The sequence below is a fragment of the Bufo bufo genome, chromosome 2 (genome assembly GCF_905171765.1).
Source record: "Bufo bufo chromosome 2, aBufBuf1.1, whole genome shotgun sequence".
In the NCBI taxonomy this organism is placed as follows: domain Eukaryota; kingdom Metazoa; phylum Chordata; class Amphibia; order Anura; family Bufonidae; genus Bufo; species Bufo bufo.
Genome location: NC_053390.1, coordinates 263,308,232 through 263,336,059, shown reverse-complemented (window position 1 = coordinate 263,336,059; position 27,828 = coordinate 263,308,232). Strand labels below are relative to the sequence as shown.

At 45.9% G+C, this 27,828-nt stretch overlaps 1 protein-coding gene across 1 annotated transcript in view; it reads right to left on the bottom strand.

Moving 5' to 3' along the window:
* Positions 1–27,828, bottom strand: part of LOC120988810 (proline dehydrogenase 1, mitochondrial-like) — a 150,886-nt gene that overhangs the window by 117,570 nt on the left and 5,488 nt on the right. Inside the window, exon 2 of the mRNA XM_040416533.1 lies at positions 21,976–22,184. Within this exon, the coding sequence (XP_040272467.1) occupies positions 21,976–22,184 (209 nt within the window). The remainder of the gene's footprint in view (positions 1–21,975; positions 22,185–27,828) is intronic.

Below are 27,828 nucleotides of genomic sequence, written 5' to 3'. Positions count from 1 at the left end.
CGGGTGTAGATGTGACGTCACGCCGGGTGACGATTGAATACCGTTACGGTGCAGGCGCGAGATCTTGATGGCAGACAGGGCCAGCAGAGAACGAGCGCGTCCGCTGGCCCTGTCAATCAACATGCGGAGGGGGCGTCATTAGGATAGGAGGATGCGGCTGCTACCAGCAAGTAGCCGCCCTACTTGCTGGTAGACAGGTAATTTACATATTATAAAAGTACGTTTTTAGCAGAATCTACTGAACCAAAATGATTAATCACATTATGTATGGATAAATCGCAGTATAGGGATTATAAGTACACAAAAAAAAAAACAGTTTAGTGGGGTGACAGAAGCCCTTTAACAAAACATTGAACTTAAGGCTGTAATGTAACAATGAGCACTTCCTGCTTTTCATTACCACGCCAATTTGTAGTTTATATATAGAATTGTTTGGAGGTGTAAAAACTCCTAGTCTGAATGTGCTTTTATTTCCATCTACAGGCAACATTCTGGTGCACTTGTGAGGCCTGGGCTATATCAGTCAGACTTGGGTGGGGCTCAGAGCTCTCTCCCTCCTCCCATTATAAGCATGGCTGCATGATGGAGGTAACTGGGAGTTTGCTGCGAGTCAGACCTTGCACGCCTGTAATTTGCCCACCAGCTCCTGGTATTGCCCCATACGGCACAGGTAGGTCCCGAGCTACTTGACAAACCCTGGCGCGGTGCTCAGGCTCAGACATGTCCTCCAAGTAGGATATGTTGGCTAATCTCTCAATTTTACATCAGTATGAGGGTTTAGTCAGACCGCAGAGTGCACCTGTCTTTGTAAAAGTAATTGTTATTTTATAATGTAACAAAACATGAAAACAGTCAAGGGGGTGAATACTTTTGCAAGGCACTGTAGAGGCCCGTGTATGCGCATTCACTCCTGTACCCGGCCACCTGGTAAGTATCCTTGGATTAGCTCCTGCACCTGGAAGACTTGTTCTTCTACAGAGCAGCCCTGAAGCTATTCTGTACAGTAATGCTAGGAGGGTAAATAGTATAACAGGTTCAGGGCTTGCACAAATGGCCCCGAACCTGTAATATACAGATCGCAAGTGCCGGCTGTCATCTTGTGAAAGATGACTGTACGAAAGCTTCAGGTCTGACCTGAAAAAATCCTACAGCAGAGCAATCACATCTGTCTCCTGGAAACAGTGGCGTACAGAAGTAAGGGCCCCATAGCAAGGATCAAACCAGGCCCCCCACACAGGACAGAAGGGTTTCTGCCTAAATCCTTTACAGTGACCCTTGGGCGATTTTTCCACTGCTGCATTTGCTAAAACTGGTTTCTTTAAAGGGTAGAGTCCTGACCAAGTTTTCACCTCCAGTAGAAGAGGAGATAATCCCAACTAAGACTGGGCCCCCTCTTGCCCTGGGCCCCCTCTTGCCCTGGGCCCCATAGCAGTCGCATGGTCTGCCGCTATGGTAGATACGCCCCTGCCTGGAAACCTTATCAGGAGACAGACATCACCGCTTGCTGGGATCCACTATTATCTCTATTTGCAAATACACTCACCTAAAGAATTATTAGGAACACCTGTTCTATTTCTCATTAATGCAATTATCTAGTCAACCAATCACATGGCAGTTGCTTCAATGCATTTAGGCGTGTGGTCCTGGTCAAGACAATCTCCTGAACTCCAAACTCAATGTCAGAATGGGAAAGGTGTTTTAAGCAATTTTGAGCGTGGCATGGTTGTTGGTGCCAGACGGGCTGGTCTGAGTATTTCACAATCTGCTCAGTTACTGGGATTTTCACGCACAACCATTTCTAGGGTTTACAAAGAATGGTGTGAAAAGGGAAAAACATCCAGTATGCGGCAGTCCTGTGGGCGAAAATGCCTTGTGGATGCTAGAGGTCAGAGGAGAATGGGCCGACTGATTCAAGCTGATAGAAGAGCAACGTTGACTGAAATAACCACTCGTTACAACCGAGGTATGCAGCAAAGCATTTGTGAAGCCACAACACGCACAACCTTGAGGCGGATGGGCTACAACAGCAGAAGACCCCACCGGGTATCACTCATCTCCACTACAAATAGGAAAAAGAGGCTACAATTTGAACGAGCTCACCAAAATTGGTCTGTTGAAGACTGGAAAAATGTTGCCTGGTCTGATGAGTCTCAATTTCTGTTGAGACATTCAAATGGTAGAGTTCGAATTTGGCATAAACCGAATGAGAACATGTATCCATCCTCTGATGGCTACTTCCAGAAGGATAATGCACCATGTCACAAAGCTCGAATCATTTCAAATTGGTTTCTTGAACATGACAATGAGTTCACTGTACTAAAATGGCCCCCACAGTCACCAGATCTCAACCCAATAGAGCATCTTTGGGATGTGGTGGAACGGGAGCTTCGTGCCCTGGATGTGCATCCCTCAAATCTCCATCAACTGCAAGATGCTATCCTATCAATATGGGCCAACATTTCTAAAGAATGCTATCAGCACCTTGTTGAATCAATGCCACGTAGAATTAAGGCAGTTCTGAAGGCAAAAGGGGGTCCAACACCGTATTAGTATGGTGTTCCTAATAATTCTTTAGATGAGTGTATATACAGATGTGCAGTGAGCTAAGGAGGGCTGCCTGTGTAAGCATGCATGGAGAGGCAAGGGTTACGGTCAGGAAGAGAAGCCCTGGCTCGCTCCAGCTCAGAAAGAAGCCCACAGAGCTGGGAAGGCAGAAGGTGAGAGAACACCTTTAATATAACTGCCTCTTTAACATTTGATAAGGCGTGTGTCTCTTTATAAATTAAGCACATCCTCCAGCAGTGGCGGGGACATCATAACCACCGTAGGAAACACCGGTCTTGCTAAAAAAAAAAAAATCCCCCTAGTGTTATTGCCACCTGAATGGTTTGTTGGCATTTTCTGGCTAATGCTGGCTTGGCAAGGGCTGCTCTATGGGCTCCATATTATTGCGTGTTGGTGGAATCAGATTCAAAACTGTTGAAAAAAGGGGTTGTCCATATGGGATAAAAAGTTTGGAAAAAAATGGGGGAAGAACAGTTTACATCCTGGTCCCTCTCAACACTGCTCTGCCAGTGGCCTCTTCTGTGGGCTGCCCCAGGCTTACAATACTTTGGCCCAGGCGTCGAACGGTAACTGGATGCGCCCGGCACATGCACAGATACAGAGAGCAGAGTCCCCTGTTTCTGCGCATGCACTGTTTATGAAATTTTTAGAACTGTACATATAAATTTGCCAACCCCTTTCATTTTTACTATTCCCATAATAACTTTTTTTATCATAGATTAGCAATCAACAATCTTTAAAGGGGTTCTCCAGGAATTAAGAAAATGAAAATGAAAATACTTAAATATTACTTTATTATAAACATGTTCCCAATTACCTTTCATTAGTTATAATCGCTCGTTATGTCTGGGAAGCAATCATCAGGGGAACTAAAATGGCCGCCGTCCTGTTATTACACAGAAAACTTGTCCTAATCACACAGCAGGACAAGTTACTTCACAACACTGAGGTAAAGAGCTGCCTCATCCTCCTCACTGCTTTGCTTGTCAGGGATAATGATCCTATGTACAGATAGGATCTGTAACGGATCACCTGGTACACCGACCGGGTACCTCCGTTGAATGAATGCTCCTAGTGCTTTCCGAGGACTCCAAGCACTCCACTTGACGCCGTACGCACTGCAGACCCCACGAACCGCCGAAGCTTGGTTGAGGTCTCACCGTCTCCTACCCACCCTGGACCTACGACAAGGCTCCAGGCTCCAGTGGGTGGACCTCTCCTAAAACCAGAGATCAGGAACAGCCCTTAAAAGAGCTAGTAGTTATAGCCAGGGGAGTATACACGTATAGCAATCCCCACACACATGAGACGAGGCTCTATGTTGAAGGTGAAACAGGAACTGACTGTACTTCACGTACAGCCTCTTTTATTCACAAACCAAAAACATAGTACTGCCCACAGGGGTTTGAAATACAACCAATCAGTAATTAACAACACATACAATGCAACTACAGCAACCAATCGTTCACGCCCCCAGAGGACCAGAATGAAGACTGGGACATAGGACAACATATCCCCACAATGCATCATGGTCTCCTCCCCTCTGTCTGGAGACAACCTGAGGAGCAATCCAATTATCTCTCAGAACAAAGGGAGATCGCCAATACACATGTAGATACAACAGGACAGACATCACCATTTAAACACACAATGGGACAATGGCACAATAGAAACACACCCAGCATTTTCCTCCCAAGCTGACAAGTTACAATTATTATAGATTGTTACAACTTTGTGAGTTTACATTGGCCATACATATAACTTACATTAATTCAAACAGTATAACGTGGGGACAAACCTATCCAAAATTCACTTGAATCGGTTCAGGGGTTTAAAAGTTAGTATATGGCCCATAATCCTGGGGCAAGAGGCCAGCAGCCAGTCCTCTCCAAAACCCAGTGGCGAGGTTGGTTTCGCCACACATCTCCCCCTCCCAGGGAAGACTAACCAGATACCTGACCTCACGGTCAGTACCGGAGTTAGTCTGGCAGTCCAACCACAACCCAATACTGGACCTGTTGAATCTTGGGGCCTGGCTCTGTTCTGTATGTCCCCAGCTGTTGAGTGGGCATCTGCTACTCCTCGCTTCCTTGTGGTTCTCCAGCTTGGAGCTGTAGGTACTTGGTGGGCAGAGGCCGACTGCGCTCTGCCCAGATGCCAGCTCTTCTGCTGGGGTAGCCTGTGGGAAGTCCGGCTCTGGAGAAGAGGATAGGGGAGGGCAGAGGCCGACTGCGCTCTGCCCAGATGCCAGCTCTTCCGCTGGGATGTGGTCAGGGAATCCTATCCCCAGGACCTTGTTGCAGATCGGCTGTGGAGAGGAGGAATCGCTTACCTCCTCCTCCTGGCATTCCTGCAGGGTTGGTGGGGGATCTGAACCGGCCGTCCAGTATCTCGGTAGGTCTGGTGCAGAGACCGTGGTCCCATCTGCACCATCGGAGTTAGGGGTGCTGTCCCCCTGTGGTTGGGGAGAGAGATCAGTGGATATCGCAGGCTCATCCCCTGCCCCCAGAACTCGGTTGGGAAGTACCTGGGAAGGGGAGGGCTCGCTTACCTCCTCCTCCTGGTATCCCTGCGGAGATGGCTGGAGATCTGGACCAACCGTCCAGCATCCCTGTAGGACTGGTAGAGAGACCTCGGTCCCATCTCCACCTGCCATCTGTGGGTCCTCCCAGGACCAGTCTGTGAGGTCCCTCAACAGTTGCGAGTAAGAACCACCTGCGTCCACACCTGGCAACTCCGGCTGCTGTTGAGCGTCTGGGCCAGCTGCCCAGCATCCCGGTGGAGAGACCTCGGTCCCGTCTCCACCTGCCTGTTGTGGTTCCTCACAGGACCAGTCTATGAGGACCCCTACTTCGGGTTCCTCTGGCCGCCTCAGGGGGAGACTGCTAACCTCCTCGGATGCAGCCTCTGCTCGGCTGCTGTAACACTCCTTCCGCTGGGCAATTTCGCTCTCTTTCGCCAGTCGGAATTCTCGTTCCATCCTTGCATGTCGCTTGGCTGTGACCTGGTTCCAGATGGCCTGGTATATATCCATGGACACATTACCTCCATACTGGGCCACTCGCTGCCTCACCTCGGCCAGCCAGTCATCTTCAGAGCCTTCCATACTTGTCTGCTCCAAGTCGCTGGATACCTCTGCTCCCAGGGGCGCTGTACGGATACTAGCGTTGCCCTCAATTTGTAACTCCACGAACGGTGTCTCCGAGCTGCTTCTCCTCACACTAGGACGCCATCCCACTGCTTGCCACCAATGTAACGGATCACCTGGTACACCGACCGGGTACCTCCGTTGAATGAATGCTCCTAGTGCTTTCCGAGGACTCCAAGCACTCCACTTGACGCCGTACGCACTGCAGACCCCACGAACCGCCGAAGCTTGGTTGAGGTCTCACCGTCTCCTACCCACCCTGGACCTACGACAAGGCTCCAGGCTCCAGTGGGTGGACCTCTCCTAAAACCAGAGATCAGGAACAGCCCTTAAAAGAGCTAGTAGTTATAGCCAGGGGAGTATACACGTATAGCAATCCCCACACACATGAGACGAGGCTCTATGTTGAAGGTGAAACAGGAACTGACTGTACTTCACGTACAGCCTCTTTTATTCACAAACCAAAAACATAGTACTGCCCACAGGGGTTTGAAATACAACCAATCAGTAATTAACAACACATACAATGCAACTACAGCAACCAATCGTTCACGCCCCCAGAGGACCAGAATGAAGACTGGGACATAGGACAACATATCCCCACAATGCATCATGGTCTCCTCCCCTCTGTCTGGAGACAACCTGAGGAGCAATCCAATTATCTCTCAGAACAAAGGGAGATCGCCAATACACATGTAGATACAACAGGACAGACATCACCATTTAAACACACAATGGGACAATGGCACAATAGAAACACACCCAGCATTTTCCTCCCAAGCTGACAAGTTACAATTATTATAGATTGTTACAACTTTGTGAGTTTACATTGGCCATACATATAACTTACATTAATTCAAACAGTATAACGTGGGGACAAACCTATCCAAAATTCACTTGAATCGGTTCAGGGGTTTAAAAGTTAGTATATGGCCCATAATCCTGGGGCAAGAGGCCAGCAGCCAGTCCTCTCCAAAACCCAGTGGCGAGGTTGGTTTCGCCACAGGATCTTCAGCTGAATCTCTGTACAAATGGAGTTCATGAAGTACAAAGAATGCATACAAGTGCTGCTGCTCATTACCCCCACCTCCTCTCTGTATTTCATGTCTCATTATGAACTCCATTCCTACAAGTTTCAGCAGAAGATCTTATCAGTTGTATTCAGGATTATAATCCCCGACAGGCAGAGCAGAGGAGGATGAGGCAGCTCTTTACCTCAGTGCTCTGAAGTAAATTGTTCTCCTGTGTGATTAGGACAGGTTTTGTGAGTACTAATAGGACGGCTGCCATTTTATTTCCCCTGATGTTTGTTTCCCCACACAAAATGAACCATTATAACTAACGAATGGTATTTGGGAATATATTTATAATAAAGAAATATTTAAAGGGGTTTTGCCAACACATACAATGGGAGCATATCGCTAGGATATGCCCCCATTGTCTGATAGGTGGGGGTCCCAGAGGTGGGACTTGCACCTTCAACGAGGATGGAGCAGGGAAATTAATGGAGCTCGCACTGCGCATGCGCAGCCGCCCTCCATTCATTCATTTCAATGGGGCTGTCCAAAATAGGGGTCCTCCAGCCACAGCTCTTCCCGCTCCGTTCTTCTTGTAGGTGCGGGTCCCAGAGGTGGGACCCGCACCTCTCAGACAATGGGGGCATATCTTAGCGATATGCCCCCATTGTATGTGATGGGAATACCCCTTTAAGTATTTTCATTTTCTTAATTCCCAGAGAACCCCCTTAAATGGCCTTTCGCCATCACATTTATGGCATATTGATAGGATATTCCTCTCTATTTACTTAGAGGTGTCACATCCGATACAATCTAGAAAAGCAATATGGAGTGCATAAAGGCAGCAATACTGTGTGTTCCTGGGGCTGAGACAGAACAATAGCCAGACTTCAATACCAGATTGGCAAGGAAATTCATTTTAAGAGGCACATTTCTGTTAAGCACTGGGGTCAAGCCGAATTTCATTTACATTTCCACTTCATTGCACGGCATACAGATTTAAACATTAACACTTACCATATCAAAATTTGCAGGGCTTTCTGAAAACCTGCTGGTAAGAGACGTGAAATAGATTTAAATCCAATTCGTACCTTACTGATGAAGCAGGCCAGGGGTTAGAGAACCTGGCTACATGGGTAATAAATGATTTCAGTCTCAGGAACGCTCAGACTCCAATGCAATAAAGATTTCAATCTTAAATTGTTGCTACTAGAACAAATGTGTAAAAGGCAAAAATGTAATTTACACCGGAAAATTAAAATTTACAAACAAGGGAGGAATGAAAACTACTAGACAAGGATATAATGAATGACTACACAAATATGGCCATGAAATGCAATCCCCCCTACTGCTCCTCTTCATAGAATAATTCGAGGAGCTGGGCTCTGTGAAAGCACTATGGGACGGATATATGAAGCAGTCTAAAACAAACCGCCATCTTTGTTACTCACAGCACAGCTTTCATATTTTTCAAGAGCATTTTGATGACGATAGGTCAAAATATATGACAGGAAAACCCCTTTAATAGTCCATGACACTACCTGCTGCTCTCAGATTGACCAGTACTGCTCAAGTGAGTAGCGCCAATCAGAGCGGGAAGGGTATAGTCTGCATAAGGTAGTCTGAGAAACTGTGCAGCCATCTAAGGCTACTTTCACACCTGCGTTAGGTGCGGATCCGTCTGGTATCTGCACCTATGAATGCAACGCTTAGATCCGTTCAGAACGGATCCGTTTGCATTACCATGAACAAAAAAAAAAAAAAAATAATTTTTTTGTTCATGATAATGCAAACGGATCTGTTTTTACTTTACATTGAAAGTCAATGGGGGACGGATCCGTTTGAAAATTGAGCCATACTGTGTCAACTTCAAACGGATCCGTCCCCATTGACTTACATTGTAAGTCTGGACGGATCCGTTTGCCTCCGCACGGCCAGGCGGACACCCGAACGCTGCAAGCTGCGTTCAGGTGTCTGCCTGCTGAGCGGAGGACAAACGGTGCCAGACTGATGCATTCTGAGCGGATCTGCATCCACTCAGAATGCATTAGGGCTGGACGGATCCGTTCGGGGCCACTTGTGAGAGCCTTCAAACGGAACTCACAAGCGGAGCCCCGAACGCTAGTGTGAAAGTAGCCTTAGGTGGCCAGGAATTGGCTGAAACATGGAACAAAATATGAAAAAAGGGTTTTGTGTATTACCCAGGTAATGTGCACAGACCTGAATGCAAGACATGTTCACGTGGCACCAAGAATCCACATAACCACCAACGTTTTTACATTTCTTTAAAAGCCACACAGGCACAACAATACAACCTGTGTTTGCTGCCTAAAATACTGCAGAGACTGGGGGTTCAGAGGGCCAAACGTAACTCAAATGTCATTTGTTTTAACACAACCAGTTCATGCATCACTAATGCAGGGACTTGCAGTCACCATCACTTATATCTGGTTGGAGCTGGCTTGGTGGGTATATAATACATACGGTATATATATATATATATATATATATATATATATATATATATATAGGTGTGTGATAGGCTGTCTGCACACATATACCACGTTGCCGTCTGGGGTAAGAGAGGCGATTTATCAAAGTTGCAAAAATGAATGATTACTGCTTTCAGGCCAAGAGAGGCAGGATGTCTGAAACTGTGCAGTTTGTGAACTGTTCTTGTGCCGTTGTGAGTCTATTGCGAGTGGACAAATGGCACCACAGCAGGTAAACGTCAGCTATGAAGGTGGGCCGTCACGCTACAGGAGGCTACCACACATGTGCCTAAATAAACAGTTCAGTAAACCCTACTGCATATGGGGCTCCGAAGCAGACGGATGGTTACTGCACCTCTGCTAATGTAGTTGCATTGGCAGAAAAAGCTCCAATTTTCACGGCAGTATCAGAATTGGACCTCCATTGATTGGCAAAGGGTTACCTTCTCCGATAAGTCACATTTTCTGCTTCATCAAATTGATAGACATTGGCATGTCAGCCAAAAATCTGAGAAAAAACACTGTGCAAACCCAAGTTGGTGGTGCAGTCTTAGGGCTCTTTCACACGAGCGGATGCCGTGCAGGTAATCCACTGAGTGAAAGAGAGCCAAGCCCCGTTCTGGACAGCAGAGACACGGAGCATTAACATGATTGATAATGCCCTTTGCCTCTCTGTGACGTTTTTACTACAAAATCACAGTGACAACTTTATCTCACTGTGGTTTTGTAGTAAAAAGGTCACAGAGAGGCAGGGGCTTGGCTCTCTTTCACTCAGTGGATTACCTGCACGGCATCCGCTCGTGTGAAAGAGCCCTTATGGTCTGGGGAATGTTTTTTGTGGCATTCTCTGGTCCCACTAATGCATGTGGAAGTCACTCTCATCTGATTTGATATAAGTCCATCCTTGCAGATCAGGTACACCCATACATGCTGATTGTTTTCCCTGGGGTGGATGAGATCTTCCAGCAAGACAATGAGACATGTGACATGGCTAGAAATGTCCGATATAGATAGAAAAAGCATGACCAAGACTTAAGTACCGGTACTATCCTGGCCCCTTTATTCCCAACTTGAAGCCAACTGGGCACGAGACCACCTTTATCTTCACGCTCGCTCTATGGATCCTCCCCCATGCACCCTCCAGCAGCTGAGGGAAGCCCCGCGGTCAGTTTGGCTCCAGATACTTGTGACAACCTAGCAGGACCTTCTAGAGTCACTCCCAGCCCGTCTAGCTGCTGTCTGTGCTGCACATGGCGGGTACTCTGGATATTAGCTGGTGGTATTATGGGGGGGTTGTTATGAGTGATAGCTTTCCACCAACTCTTAAAGTGGAACTGTCATTCCTTTTTTTATTTTTGTAATGTATCGGGGCAGTGATACTGACCATTTTTGTAACATACTTTCATTACTGAAATTGTACATTTCTATTAGAAAAATAGCTCTAAAGTGGCCCATTTTGAGCCTTACCAACACTCCTCTGTCTTCTGTTTACATAACACAGTCAGTGTTGAGCAGGTCTCCAATGTCATGTAAACAGAAGACAGAGGAGCATTGCCAAGGTTCAAAATGGGCCACATTAGAGCTATTTTTCTAATAGAAATGTACTATTTCAGTAATGAAAGTATATTACAAAAATGGTCAGTATCACTGTCCCGATACATTACAAAAATAAAAAAAGAATGACAGTTACTTCTCGCCTATATTTCCCACCCATCGGGGGGAGCCTTTGATACAACTGTATCCAGTCTCGATATTCCTCTGACCTAAACTGCCAATATTCTACATTGTATCAAACTTTCAAAAAGATTTGTGCTACTGCATTTACCTCAAACTGTATATCTGGATAAACAGATGATCATTGTGAGGGCTAGTTAGGAATGAATGTAGAATTTGAAGTTAATCACCCAGACATCCCATGACTGGAGATGCCATAGCGAAATAAAACATATCAATTTGTAAAATTCACCATGATGTAATCCTTGCACCCCTCCTCATTTTATCAACGCCTTACAATCGGCACAAAGATAAAATGAATCTAAATACAGCATATAAATACTAATCTGTGGTAAGATAAAGTTTTAGCTCAGCATAATGCCAGTTATGGTATAAATTTACAGTCTTAAGATGCATCCTGCCAATTAAGACAAAATAAATTGATGGCATCATTTGTATGTGGAGTAATAAATCGCCATTTCTACTACTTGGCAATAAAGCATTATTTTGAAGTGGTTTACAAAAAGCTAGCAGCAACATCCAAAATGCTGACATAATTTCACATTATATCTGTGCATCTCTTTACTTGTTTCTTGTCTTCCTCTCAGTCTGTTTACTTAAGCCTCATGCACACTGTCAGTTTTTCATGGCCATTTTGCATCAGTGAGTGCATCCATTTTCTGGCTGTGTGTCAGTTTTTAATGTCCGTTTAAACCCCCTAAATGGCCTCTGTCCGCGTGACATGTTGTGTGCATGTAGCCTTAAAAGGGATTGCCCTCAGGATAAGTCATCAATATCAGATAGGCGGGAGTCCGACTTCTGTCACATTCGCTGCACGTTGTCTATATTGTAGCGGTAGTATAGTGGTATTGAAGCTTTTGTGTCACTTGAGTGGGAGAAAAAGCTGCAATAAAGCTGCACTGCCCAAGCGCTGCAGCCCATTCACTGTTCAATATTGCAAATGTGAACCATAAGGGATTACTGCCACATACTTGCAGATGTACACTTCATTGATCTGCATGCCGATTTGGCTCAATGGGGCTAATCCGAGTAGGTCAATCCCCCCCATCCACCCTCTGAGATGTCAGTTCTTGCTGTGGATTCTGCAATTTTTTCGAGTGACACGCGTTTCAAATCTGCAAATTCGAATCCAACCAAGGACAACAACATCTGCATGGAGTTTGCGTGTTCTCCCCGTATTTGTCTGTGTTTCCTCCGATACTCTGGTTTCCTCCCACACTTCAAAGACATACTGATAGGAACCTTAGATTGTGAGCCCCCTTTTATGGACAGTGATGTTAGTGTATGTATAGCGCTGCAGAATATGTCAGCGCTATATAAATGAGTAATAATAACTACACCATGGTTTTCCATTTCAAATAATGGGAAGAATACATGAAAAAAATCTGAGTGGCAGCTCGGTAAATGGATTACAAATGGGAAAAACAGATCTGAGGTGCGGGATCTGTAGGGTGAATACACACCAATTTTTTTTATTGCAGGTGGTTCTTAAACTTGGCAACTTCTTGTTGTCTTGTGTGGCATGAATTCTAGTAATAAAACACCTTCTGTATCTCAAAAAACCTGTGCTGGGCACAAACCTTATTTTGGGGTTGGTGACCCCTTGTACTTCCATTGCATTGACTCTTGTTTGGTCTCAAGATCATGGTGCTGGACCCATGTTTTATCATCCATAATAATTTGAGAATAGAAGTCTCCTGGATTTTCTCTAAGCATGTCTAAATTCTCTGGGCTATACTGCCGGCGACAGTTTTTTTTTGTCCAGGTGTCAACATTCGTAGCACCCACCGGGAACGGACCGCACTGTACTGCACTTGCCATTCTGTCACTTCCATAGATTTCATCAGACTGAACTGCTACTGTGTGTGTTGCATGTTCAGACATGTCTCAACCTGAACAGACAAGCTCAGCTCTCTAACACTGACAGAACATGCTGGAGGAGATAACTCATTGAACATCCCTCGTATTTTACAATATGGGTGCAGCTGAGCTAAATTAGTCTTTTGTCACGGTCTCATTGTGTTTTCTGTGATTTTCAAACGGAGTGCATGTAATCTAAAACACTGTTAATTCCCCTTTTGACAGAGAGCCCTCTTAACCCCTTAAGAACCAGCGCCGTACATGTGATAGGGCGGGTGCAGAAGATGTAAAACTGAAAACAAACAACCAAAAAAAGTAAGCCCTATTTGGTATTGTCGCGCCTGCTCTATAAAAATAACACATGATCTAACCTTTCAGATGAACGTTGTAAATAACAAAAAATAAAAACGGTGCCAAAACCGCTATTTTTTTGTGTAATAGAGCAACCAAAAATCATATGTACCCTAAAATAGTACCAACAAAACTTCCACCTTATCTCGTAGTTCCCAAAATGGGGTCACTTTTTTGGAGTTTCTACTCTAGGGGTGCATCAGGGGGGCTTCAAATGGGAAATGGCATCTAAAAACCAGTTCAGCTAAATCCGCCTTCCAAAAACCATATGGCATTCCTTTCATTCTGCACCCTGCCGTGTGCCCGTACAGCAGTTTACGATCACATGTGGGGTGTTTCTGTAAACTACAGAATCAGGGCCATAAATATTGATTTTTGTTTGGCTGTTAACCCTTGCTTTTTTACTGGGAAAAAAAAATGGATTAAAATGGAAAATCTGCCCAAAAAGTGAAATTCTGAAATTTCAACCCCATTTTCAATTAATTCTTGGAAAGGGTTAACAAAGTTTGTAAAATCAGTTTTGAATACCTTGAGGGGTGTAGTTTCTAAAATGGGGTCATTTTAGGGTGGTTTCTATTATGTAAGCCTCGCAAAGTGACTTCAGACCTGAACTGGTCCTTAAAAAGTGGGTTTTTTGCTTCTAAACTTCAAAGCCTTCTAACGTCCCCAAAAAAATAAAATGGCATTCACAAAATTATCCAAACATGAAGTAGTCATGAGGAATGTAAAGTAATAACTACGGTATTTCTGGAGGTATTACTATCTATTATAAAAGGTAGAGAAATTTAAATTTGCTAATTTTTCTAAATTTCTGGTAAAAATTTCTGGTAAATTTGTTAATTTTTTTTTATAAATAAAATGAAATTTGTTGACTCAATTTTACCACTGTCATGAAGTACAATATGTGATGAGAAAATCTCAGAATGGCCTGGATAACAAAGCGTTTTAAAGTTATCACCAGAAAAAAAATTACATGTCAGATTTGCAAAAAATGCCACTTAAGGTGAAATATGGCAGGGTCCTTAAGGGGTTAAGCATCTGATTTGCTTTCCTGAATACTGGAAAAGTTGTATAATTCCTTGTGTCATCACAAAACAAGTTAAACCAGACTGTTCTGTCTACTCTTCCAAATAAGGGAGTTGACCTGAATAAAATAACCTTCAGACTGATGAGAGATAATGTCACGGGTCAGCGGGTGTGAACCAACTGTGCCACTGACTGGCTATACACTCTGGAGGGGCATGTCTAAGCGACTACCTGGTTTTCACTAGTCTCAGATGGTGAGGATAGATTTGAGCAGTTAGGGTAGTTGACAGGGGCTACTGCAGAGCAATCCCAGAGTCAGTGGCAGCTGGTCCAGGCGGACCAGGAGATACCTGGGTAGATACCAGAAGTACACACGTAGTCAAGCAGGCGGGGTCATTACCAGGAGCAACAGTGCAGTACCGAAGGATGAGGCAGAGGAGTAGTTAGACAGGCAAAAAGTCAGGGCAGGTGGCACAGGTCAGCAACAGGAGAGACAAGGCAAACAGGCAGGGATCAGACGATAAGCAGAGTCCAGGAATGAAGTATAAGGCTACTTTCACACTAGCGTCGGTGCTCCGCTTGAAGGGTCTCACAAGCGGCCCCGAACGCATCCGTCCAGCTACCAATGCATTCTGAGTGGATGTGGATCCGCTCAGAATGCATCAGTCTGGCAGCGTTCAGCCTCCGCTCCGCTAAGCAAGCGGACAACCGAACGCTGCTTGCAGCGTTCGGGTGTCCGCCTGGCCGTGCGGAGGCAAACGGATCCGTCCAGACTTACAATGTAAGTCAATGGGGACGGATCCGTTTGAAGTTGACACAATATGGCTCAATTTTCAAACGGATCCGTCCCACATTGACTTTCAATGTAAAGTCCGGACGGATCCGTCTGAACTACTTTCACACTTAGAATTATTTCTAAACTATAATGCAGACGGATTCGTTCTGAACGGATCCAAACGTCTGCATTATAGGAGCGGATCCGTCTGTGCAGACAGCAGACGGATCCGCTCTGAACGCAAGTGTGAAAGTAGCCTAAATCAGGAGCACACGAGAGTATCAAGAATCAGCAAACTCAAGGACCTTAACACTGAGGCATCTGGGAAGAGCGCTGAGCCACTTAAATACCTGCAGGAGAGCCAGGGTTGGTCAGCGAGGTTATCTGACCTAACCCACACAGCCCACGGAGTGATGCGCTCCGCCCTTAGAGCAGTGTAACACGAAACTAGTGTCCAGGGCCGAGTGGAAGCTGTGGAGCGGAATCCTCAAAAATCAATAACAACTACAGACACTGAGCCCAGGACCGCAGCGGTGCAATGGGAAGCACCGACCATAGGTCACCGCTGAGCGCGGCACCCTGGACCGCGGCGATAAGCGGGGGAACAGTGGCGTACAGCAGCTGCTGTTACAGATAATACACTGCTCAAAAAAATAAAGGGAACACTTAAACAACACAATGTAACTCCAAGTCAATCACACTTCTGTGAAATCAAACTGTCCACTTAGGAAGCAACACTGAGTGACAATCAATTTCACATGCTGTTGTGCAAATGGGATAGACAACAGGTGGAAATTATAGGCAATTAGCAAGACACCCCCAATAAAGGAGAGGTTCTGCAGGTGGTGAACACAGACCACTTCTCAGTTCCTATGCTTCCTGGCTGATGTTTTGGTCACTTTTGAATGCTGGCGGTGCTTTCACTCTAGTGGTAGCATGAGACGGAGTCTACAACCCACACAAGTGGCTCAGGTAGTGCAGCTTATCCAGGATGGCACATCAATGCGAGCTGTGGCAAGGTTTGCTGTGTCTGTCAGCGTAGTGTCCAGAGCATGGAGGCGCTACCAGGAGACAGGCCAGTATATCAGGAGACGTGGAGGAGGCCGTAGGAGGGCAACAACCCAGCAGCAGGACGGCTACCTCCACCTTTGTGCAAAGAGGAACAGGAGGAGCACTGCCAGAGCCCTGCAAAATGACCTCCAGCAGGCCACAAATGTGCATGTGTCTGCTCAAACAGTCAGAAACAGACTCCATGAGGGTGATATGAGGGCCCGACGTCCACAGGTGGGGGTTGTGCTTACAGCCCAACACCGTGCAGGACGTTTGGCATTTGCCAGAGAACACCAAGATTGGCAAATTCACCACTGGCGCCCTGTGCTCTTCACAGATGAAAGCAGGTTCACACTGAGCACATGTGAGACGTGACAGAGTCTGGAGACGCCGTGGAGAACGTTCTGCTGCCTGCAACATCCTCCAGCATGACCGGTTTGGCATTGGGTCAGTAATGGTGTGGGGTGGCATTTCTTTGGAGAGCCGCACAGCCCTCCATGTGCTCGCCAGAGGTAGCCTGACTGCCATTAGGTTCCCGAGATGAGATCCTCAGACCCCTTGTGAGACCATATGCTGGTGCGGTTGGCCCTGGGTTCCTCCTAATGCAAGACAATGCTAGACCTCATGTGGCTGGAGTGTGTCAGCAGTTCCTGCAAGACAAAGGCATTGATGCTATGGACTGGCCCGCCCGTTCCCTAGACCTGAATCCAATTGAGCACATCTGGGACATCATGTCTTGCTCTATCCACCAACGTCACGTTGCACCACAGACTGTCCAGGAGTTGGCAGATGCTTTAGTCCAGGTCTGGGAGGAGATCCCTCAGGAGACCATCCGCCACCTCATCAGGAGCATGCACAGGCGTTGTAGGGAGGTCATACAGGCACGTGGAAGCCACACACACTACTGAGCCTCATTTTGACTTGTTTTAAGGACATTACATCAAAGTTGGATCAGCCTGTAGTGTGTTTTTCCACTTAAATTTTGAGTGTGACTCCAAATCCAGACCTCCATGGGTTGGATTTTTAAATTTTTGTGTGATTTTGTTGTCAGCACATTCAACTATGTAAAGAACAAAGTATTTCAGAAGAATATTTAATTAATTCAGATCTAGGATGTGTTATTTTTGTGTTCCCTTTATTTTTTTGAGCAGTGTATATGCTCCTGTCATCACCAGGGCAATTTTACACAAATTGTGGCCCTGGGCAAAAATAATAATGGGGCCCTAAATGCTGAAACACTGTACGAACAACACAGTTCGTATGTAAAAGACCAATATTCTCAATGATGGCACTATACGAGACCCAACTAACGCCAGCACAATATGACCACTACATATCTTAATACCATATTGCTACTGAATAAACCACACAGACCAATATTACCGTTATACAGTGACCATCTAGCAATATACAGGTGAAACTCGAATTTTTTTTTATATCATGCAAAGTTCATTTATTTCAGTAATTCAACTTAAAAAGGTAAAACTAATAGACGAGATACTCATTACATGCAAAGCGAGATATTTCAAGCCTTTGTTATAATTTGGATGATTATGGCCTACAGCAGGGAGGCTCAACCTGCGGCCCTCCAGCTCTTGTAAAACTACAACTCCCACCATGCCATGCTGTAGGCTGTCCGGGAATGATGGGAGTTGTCATTTTGCAACAGCTGGAGGGCCGCAGGTTAAGCATGCCTGGCTTACAGCTTATGAAAACCCCAAATTCAAAATCTCAGAAAAATTAGATTACATGAAATCAATAAAAAAAAGGATGTTCAATAGAAAGATGTAGGACCTCTGAAAAGTATAATTATGCACATATACTCAGTACTTGGTTTGGGCCCCTTTTTGCGTCAATTACTGTCCCAATGCGGAGTGGCATGGATGCTATCAGCCTATGGCACTGCTGAGGTGTTATGGAAGACCAGGATGCTTCAATAGCAGCCTTCAGCTCTTCTGCATTGTTTGGTCTCATGTCTCATCTTTCTCTTGTCAATGCCCCATAGATTCTCTATGGAGTTCAGGTCAGGAGAGTTTGCTGGCCAATCAAGCACAGTAATCCCATGGTCATTGAACCAGATTTTGGTACTTTTGGCAGTGTGGGGAGATAATATGGCTCCCCAAAATCAACACAGACTGTGGAAACTTCACCCTGGACTTCAAGCATCTTGCATTGTGTGCCTCTCCATTCTTCCTCCAGTCTCTGGGTACTTGGTTTCCTAATGAGATGCAAAAGTTGCTCTCCTCAGAAAAGAGGACTTTGGACTACTGAGCAACAGTGCAGTGCTTTTTTCTTTAGCCCAGGTAAGACGCTTCTGATTGTTGTTCAGGAGAGGCTTGACAAGATTTCAGGAGAGGCTTGACAAGGATCCGTCTGTGTGTGATGGCTCTTGATGGACTAACTCCAGCCTCAGTCCACTACTTGTGAAAGTCCCCAACACTTTTGAATGACCTTTTCCTGACAATCCTCTCCAGGCTGTGGTCATCCCTGCTGCTTGTGCACCTTTTTCTTCTACACTTGTCCCTTCCATATAACTTTCTATTAATGTGTTTTGATAAAGCACTTTGGGAACATCCAACTTCTTTTGCAATTACCTTTTGAGGCTTTCCCTCCTTATGGAGGGTGTCAATGATGGGTTTCTGCACAACTGTCAGCAGTTTTTCCCATGATTGTGATTCCTACTGAACCAGAGAGAAAATGTACAGGCTCAGGAACACTTTGCAGGTATTAGGGATTAATTAGCTGACTAGAGTGTGACACTTTGAGCCTAGAATATTTAACCTTTTCATAATATTCTAATTTTCTGAGATTGTGAATTTCATAAGCTGTAAGCCATAATCATCCAAATTATAACAAATAAAGGCTTGAAATATCTCGCTTTGCATGTAATGAGTCTCATATATTAGTTTCACCTTTTAAGTTGCATTACTGAAATAAATGAACTTTTGCACAATATTCAAATTTTTCGTGTTTTACCTGTATACCAGTTCTACACGGGCGCTCTGCAGACCATATAAATGAATACAGCACAGTTAAATCCAATGACTTCTTGGATTGGAGTCGTTCACTTATTTCCATCTATTTTCACCTGGTCAGGACCACCATGAAAACTTCTTCCAGCCACAATATCTACCTGTGGAATTTTTCTCCCAGACATTTTTGGCTCCTCAGCAGTTTTTCAGCAATCTTCCTACTTTTTCCGGCACAATCTACTCATCATGCGGATACCCCCCAATTACGTGCTTACTGCTGCACCATCTGCCTCTACTAATTTACCTGTCGTGTGGCACAATTTACTGGTCACAAACCAGCGGGTGTGACCCCACTGTGCCACGTGTCCTACCTCCTCTAAGGGCATTGTCTAAGTGAACCCGTTGATCTTCACAGTACCCCTGATGGTGGGGATAGACTTTCCCAAGGGGAACACCAGGTCGCAACCTCTTGAGGAGGATTGGCACACAAGGCAGCTGGTCCAAGCGGACCAGGAAGTACCTGAGCAAGGTACCAGAGGTACAGACGTATCAGCAGGCCGAGTCGTAACCAGGAGCAACAGTGCAGGACCGAAGGATGAGGCAGAGGCAAAGTCAAACAAGCAGCGCAGGTCCGGCAATCCGGATCGACAACAGGAGAGTCAAGGCAAGCAGGAAGGGACCAAACAGGTAGCGGAGTCCAGAAACACAAGCACAGGTCAGGCAAACAGGAACACAAGCACAGATAACAGCAACCTAGCAGGACACAAGGACCTTGACGCTGAGGCATCAGGGAAGGAGGCTGAGCCACTTATATGTGCGCAGGAGGGCTAGGATTGGTCTGCGAGGTCACATGATCTAACCCATAAAGCACAGGAAGTGACGTGCGCCGGCCCTTAAGGAAGTGCTGCAGGGAACAAGCATACTCTCGCCAGGGCTGAAAGGAAACTGTAAAGCAGATCCCAGAACAGTACCTACAAGGACAGAGCCCAGGACTGCAGCGGTGAATAGGGAAGCACTGGCAGCAGATCACCGAACACGGCGCCCGGGACCGCGGTGGTAAGCAGGGGAACAGTGGTGAACAGCAGCCGCTGTTACATTACCCTAAAAACTTTACTAAGAATGGTGTCCTAACTCGTTTCCCGTCAAAAAATATGAATGACCATCATTGTGCACATTACAAAGCAGTGACACTTTGTGCCCCCCTTGACAGAGATACCATGGCTTTGACATTAATAATGCCTTTTTTACCCCTAAAACAGCACTAATCACACCCTTTCTGCTCACTTTTAAGTAATAATACCCACTTTGTGCCACACAGAAAACAATAATCGTAAATACACAAAGGTTATTACTGTTTAGAGTGCATGGTCATTGACAAAAACCCCTTTTCTACCCCAATATAGTAACAATAGCCCACTTTGCGGCCCCACACAATAAAATAGAATAGAAGGACGAATACCTTTTGAAAGCCCCAGCATTTCAGTGCTGCAGCTCCCATGTCCACCAGCGATCACGTCATGTGCCATGGAACGGTTGGCAGTAGTGGTCTGTCCTCACTTCTGGTCCAGGAGATGCTGGGGCTTTCAAAATGTAATTTATTTATTTTATTTTACAATCTGTAATTTCCTCCCTGGTGCCAATTTGTGACTGAGGTGAGACAACACCTGTCTGAAGTAAAATACATATTACCACCAATAAAATACATGAAGACTATGGGGGAGGGGGGTGATTTATCAAAGTAGAACTGACTTAATTGCCTATAGAAACCAATTAGATTCCACCTTTCATTTTTTGACAGCTCCTTTGGAAAATGAAAGGTGGAATGTGATTGGTTGCTATGGGCAACTAAGCCCGTTCTACTTTACACCAGTTTGATAATTCTCCCCCTATGACATTTAAATCTCAGAGCTTTTTCTCCTGCATTCAGCTTCCAGAAAGAACTTGGCCTGGGCTGCCGCATACATTTGTTTTGGCACTTACAAGACGCTTGTTGAGAACACCAAGTTCAGTACATTGTGAACCCTGCCCCAATACCAGGCAGACAAGAATTCTCTGACATACGGAAAGTGTCCTATTATGAGGAGAGGAGCAGGGGTGGACAATGAAACTGTAGTTGTGAGGAGTAAAGCCTTATGGATATGGTCATGTGTTGTGAACGGGGCCTTGATGGCAGCAAATGCAGGCTCTACTGTTCCATAATGAGCAAACAAATTGATCAGAGAGACTCTGACAAGGACCAAATTGTGATGGGTAGACGACGGTCAGAACATGTCCAAAATGGCAGGTCTTGTAGGATGTTACCAATGTGCAGAGCTTAAAACATACCACAAGTGATCCAAGGAAAGACAACCTTTGAAGCCGCTACAGGGTTATGGGCCCCTATGGGCTCATTGATGCCCATGGTAAGGGAAGGCTAGCCTGTCTTGTCCGATCCCACAGAAAAGCTACATTAGCACAAATTGATAAAAAAAAATTATGCTAACTATGATAGACAGGTGTCAGCACACAGTGCATCCCAGGTTGTAACATATGGGTCTGCGCAGCTACAGAATGGACAGAGTGTCCATGATGACATCCAGTCCACCACCAAAAGCGCCCACAGTGGGCATGTAAGTATCAGAACTGGACCAATGGAAGAAGGTGGCCAGTCTACATCATCCCCTACCTGAGCAAGAGATGGCACTGAAAGCCTCAGTGGTAAGAAGGAACTAGTGTATGTATGTATCATGTTAGTGTCCTACAAAAGAGTTCCTTGCAACAGATCAGTCACGATGGATTCATCAGAGTAAGGTACACAGTTGAATACAGCTGGCATCGGCTTTTTTTTTTTTTGATTGAGCCATATGAGACATGGATATGGATACTGTACGGGATACTTTATTTTTACATTCAAATGTACATGAGGTGCGAATAGTAGAGCTTTATTGAATAAGCATTCAGAGTCAGGCATATGATCTTTCAATGAGAACTATTTTATGATACTCACTCAATTTCCTTCTTTTCTGCCTCCTCTTGGGTAAGATCTTCTTCCACACTGTAGTCCAAGACAGACCCCACACCAAATGCTCTGTTGCGTCTTATGAGTGGCTTAATGGATTCCTGGTCTTCTCCAGCAACAAACTGTCCATAGAAAGTCATCTTCATCATTGCTTCAAAGAGGTTCTGTCCAAGAAGTTTTCTTGATAACTGTAGTAGCTTTAGGAAATCAGAAAAAATGATCATAAGATGTGCATCCTCCTATTTGTATATGTCCTTGAGAGCCACTCTATACCCCATGATCTAGACCAGGGATGGGCAAACTGCGGCTCTCCAGCTGTTGTAAAACTACAACTCCCAGTATGCCCAGTCTGCCAACAGCAGGGCATGATGGGATTTGTAGTTTTACAACAGCTGGAGAGCCGCAGTTTGCCCATCCCTGATCTAGGCTGCTCATACTCATCAGATGAGTGTTGTCTGAACCCACCAATTCCAGCTGATCATTTAGTGTGTACAGGGGTGCGAGAGGTATCTGTCAATAGTTTAGTCCCATTTCTGCATTGAAAAACACATGTGTATGGGGTAATTTGGGAGTAATAGCTTCAGTTTGGTTTAAATGTATGGTCATGGATGTAGCATATGTTACTGAAGAACACAAACTTTTTGGAGTTCTGAAATTTTTGCAATTGTCACACGTTGTGTTTTTCTCCAGAAGGAAACAGACTGTTGTAACCTGCACATTTATCACTACTGAAAGTTACAGTTACAGGGATTTTTCATGGATATTTTTTTTTTATTTTTTTTAAAATAAAATAGGGCTCAAAAAGGGTTTAAAAATAAATCTTTACCTCCACTGATAATACATTGCTGCCGTTCGGAAGCTGCTCTAGCCCCTGCTACTCTTCGCTTCCTGTTTTGACTCAACAAATCAATAACAGCAGGAAAGAAACATTTAGCCAATTACTGGCCATAACGGTGACCTGCCAAGTCCAGCCAGGACTACAAAGTGAAGTCCAGTGGAGCCCGGAGCAGTAGTGAATAAACTTCTGACCCACACTCGTCATCAAATTATTTCTGGAAAACCTCTTTAAAGTGTGATCAGAAAATGGCTTATTTATGTTAAACATATTTCTTTAGAATGTTTGGAGATTCCATGCCACTACCTAGGTGTCAAAAATCATGCAGTTTGTGCAGTGGCCACTAAGCTGCCACATGGGCCATAGACACAATGGACCGGAGGGGACCTAACTGACTCCTATGGGAGAGTTTTGTAAGAATGCTCCGTGACCTGTGCAGAGGTCAGGAAGGAACTGATCAGCTGTGATATCACTTATTGTAAATAGTGGATCCTGTGTTATCTATACAGAGGTGTTACTTGTCATTGTAATAATGCAATTGCTATTGATAAGTAACCTTAAAGAGGACCTGCCCCCACTCCTGACAGGCCTGTTTTAATAGCTTCATGCATCCCCCATGTAATAACAATTCTGGAGCATCTATTCTTATGGCTCTATGTTGTGCCATTCCTCTGTTATTTCTACTAGAAGTTATGAATGAATTGCTAGCAGTCTGCAGTAAGAGTACAGAGGGGAGGTAACAAGTTGGGGGTGTGTCCCTACACAGACTCACACTATCCAATCAGTGCTGCCATTGTCAGACTGGTACACAGGTAACACACCCCAACTGGTTACCACCCCCCTGTACCCTTCCTGCAGACTGCTAGCAATTCATTCATAATTTCTAGTATAAATAATAGAGGAATGGGACAACATAGAGTCATAAGAATAGATGCTCCAGAATTGTTATTACATGGGGAATGCATGAAGCTATTAACCACCTCCCAACCGCCTAACGCAGGGATGCGTCCTGCGGGCGGCCGGGTCATTCCTCCTGGAAGCATCGGCGCGTCATCTCGCGAGACGCGAGATTACGCGCATATTCGGCCCGCACATGCGCAGTGCGGGTCGACAAAAGTTGCAGGAGTTGGTCACCAGCCTGCCAGCCAATGATCAGCGCTGGCAGGTTGGCGACTTTTAAATAAACGAACCAAAAGCCATAACACACATTATATTTATAAATATAATGTGTTAAATGGCTTCTGTGCCCTCTGCTGGGTCCTTTTCGTCGGTTGGTCCCAGCAGAGAGCACAGATCACAGTGAGTACACCAAACACTACATATTTAGCCCCAGATCACCCCCCCCCCCCCCAATATCACCCCAATTAACCCCTTGATCACCCACCCCTGTCAATCACTAGTGAAAGGGAATCAGCATTGGTACTTTATAGTATCTGTAAGTGATCAGAACTGATCACAGTCATATCTACACTGCTCAAAAAAATAAAGGGAACACTTAAACAACACAATGTAACTCCAAGTCAATCACACTTCTGTAAATTAAACTGCCCACTTAGGAAGCAACACTGAGTGACAATCAATTTCACATGCTGTTGTGCAAATGGGATAGACAACAGGTGGAAATTACAGGCAATTAGCAAGACACCCCCAATAAAGGAGTGGTTCTGCAGGTGGTGACCACAGAGCACTTCTCAGTTCCTATGCTTCCTGGCTGATGTTTTGGTCACTTTTGAATGCTGGCGGTGCTTTCACTCTAGTGGTAGCATGAGACGGAGTCTACAACCCACACAAGTGGCTCAGGTAGTGCAGCTTATCCAGGATGGCACATCAATGCGAGCTGTGGCAAGAAGGTTTGCTGTGTCTGTCAGCGTAGTGTCCAGAGGATGGAGGCGCTACCAGGAGACAGGCCAGTACATCAGGAGACGTGGAGGAGGCCGTAGGAGGGCAACAAACCAGCAGCAGGACCGCTACCTCCGTCTTTGTGCAAGGAGGAACAGGAGGAGCACTGCCAGAGTCCTGCAAAATGACCTCCAGCAGGCCACAAATGTGCATGTTTCTGCTCAAACGGTCAGAAACAGACTCCATGAGGGTGATATGAGGGCCCGACGTCCACAGGTGGGGGTTGTGCTTACAGCCCAACACCGTGCAGGACGTTTGGCATTTGCCAGAGAACACCAAGATTGGCAACGGCCACTGGCGCCCTGTGCTCTTCACAGATGAAAGCAGGTTCACACTGAGCACATGTGACAGACGTGACAGAGTCTGGAGATGCCGTGGAGAACGTTCTGCTGCCTGCAACATCCTCCAGCATGACCGGTTTGGCATTGGGTCAGAAATGATGTGGGGTGGCATTTCTTTGGAGGGCCGCACAGCCCTTCTTGTGCTCGCCAGAGGTAGCCTGACTGCCATTAGGTACCGAGATGAGATCCTCAGACCCCTTGTGAGACCATATGCTGGTGCGGTTGGCCCTGGGTTCCTCCTAATGCAAGACAATGCTAGACCTCATGTGGCTGGAGTGTGTCAGCAGTTCCTGCAAGAGGAAGGCATTGATGCTATGGACTGGCCCGCCCAATCCCCAGACCTGAATCCAATTGAGCACATCTGGGACATCATGTCTCGCTCTATCCACCAACGTCACGTTGCACCACAGACTGTCCAGGAGTTGTCAGATGCTTTAGTCCAGGTCTAGGAGGAGATCCCTCAGGAGACCGTCCGCTACCTCATCAGGAGCATGCACAGGCGTTGTAGGGAGGTCATACAGGCACGTGGAGGCCACACACACTACTGAGCCTCATTTTGACTTGTTATAAGGACATTACATCAAAGTTGGATCAGCCTGTAGTGTGTTTTTCCACTTTAATTTTGAGTGTGACTCCAAATACAGAGCTCCATAGGTTGAAAAATTTGATTTCCATTTTTTATTTTTGTGTGATTTTGTTGTCAGCACATTCAACTATGTAAAGAACAAAGTATTTAGGAAGAATATTTAATTAATTCAGATCTAGGATGTGTTATTTTTGTGTTCCCTTAATTTTTTTGAGCAGTGTATAATAGTATTAGTGTCACCTTAGCTTGCCCTCCACCCAAAACGCAGTGTTTGCCCGCCCACCCCAGTGACAAAAATATATTTTTTTTTTTTATCACTGCACAATCACCACAACGCTGTGGCGATTAAAAAAAAAAAATCAGTTTTGATATTTTTTAGCAATCGCAGCGGCCTCCGGTACTTCGCTAGCCTTCCATTTGTAAGACAGGCTTGCTTTTTTTCTTGGGTAGTCTCAGGGAATACCCCCTAAATTTAGTTGACCAAATGGCAAGAAAGGGGTATTCTTCTGAAGAGGCCAACAGGCTTCTGACCCAGTCGGATGAGGAATGGGAACCCTCATCTGACGAATCCAGCGGGTCAGAATACAAACCTGTAGAAAGCAGTGGCAGTCTGACCCAAAGTTCCGACGATGAGGTTGAGGTCCCTGATACCACCAGGCGTACCCGGCCCCGTGTTGCTAGACCACAGGTTGCGCAGGATCCGCTTCAAGGGCAGCAGAGTGGGGCTGGCGCTGTCGGATTACGTGGTGAGGCATACACCAGCAGCGAAGCCCATCCTGGACCTAGAATCAGCACTGCCCTAGAACATGGTGAAGTGGCGAGCACCAGAAGAGCAGTTGAAGCTGGTACGGTGGCACGTGCAGTAGTTCCCCCGTCGCAGCCACCACACAGACAAGCCCGTAGAACCCCTAGAGTCCCTGAGGTGCTGGCAAACCCTGATTGGCAGCCCCCCATCTTCAGCCGCACCAGTAGTTCCCCCTTTCACCGCCCAGTCTGGAGTTCGGGTTGAGACAGCTCAGATCGGATGGGCACTGGGGTTTTTTGAGCTGTTCTTCACTGCGGAGCTCTTTGACTTAGTCGTGGCAGAAACAAAGCACTCAATTTATAGCCGCCAACCTGGGAAGCTTTTATGCCCAGTCTTTCTGGTGGAAACCCGTCCAAGTTTCCGAATTTAAAACTTTTCTGGGCCTTCTCCTCAACATGGGCCTGACAAAAAAGCATGAATTGCGGTCATATTGGTCTACGAACCCAATTCCTCACATGCCCATGTTCTCTGCTGCCATGTCCAGGATACGATTTGAGACCATTCTGCGTTTCCTGCACTTTAGTGATAATAGCACCTCTCGTCCCAGAGGCCACCCAGCTTTTGACCGCCTCCACAAAATTCGGCCCCTCATAGACCACTTTAACACCAAACTTGCAGATTTGTACACCCCTGAGCAAAACATCTGCATAGACGAGTCCCTGATACATTTTACCGGGCGCCTTGGCTTCAAACAATACATCCCAAACAAGCGCGCCCGGTATGGGGTCAAATTGTATAGGCTCTGTGAAAGGGCCACAGATTGGCTGCTGTGGCACCGCGCGACCTAGTCGCCGGGGCTTCCCCCAACGGCTCGTTACCACCTGTCTTGCAAGGGGAGAAGAGGGCTGCCTTGTGTAACGAAGAACTGCTCGCGGTGAAATGGAGAGACAAGTGTGACGTTTACATGCTCTCCTCCATTCACGCAGACACGACAATCGAAATTGAACGAGCAACCAGTGTCATTGAAAAGCCCATCTCGGTCCACGACTATAATTTGCTCATGGGAAGGGTGGACTTCAATGACCAGATGTTGGCTCCTTATTTACTCTCCCGCAGGACCAGACGCTGGTATAAGAAGGTGTCTGTATACCCAATTCAATTGGCGCTGTTCTCTACAGTAAGGCTGGGAGAACAGGATCCTTCCTCAAATTTCAGGAAGAGATCATCGAGAACCTCCTATATCCAGGAGGTTCCGTGGCCCCAACCACCAGTGTAGTGAGCCGTCTACACGAGCGACATTTCCCCAATGTCGTTGCTGGTACCTCAAACCAAGCGTCACCCCAAAAAAGATGTTGTGTCTGTAGCAGGAGTGGAATAAGGCGTGACACCCGCTATTTCTGTCCTGACTGCCCTGACCACCCTGCCCTATGCTTAG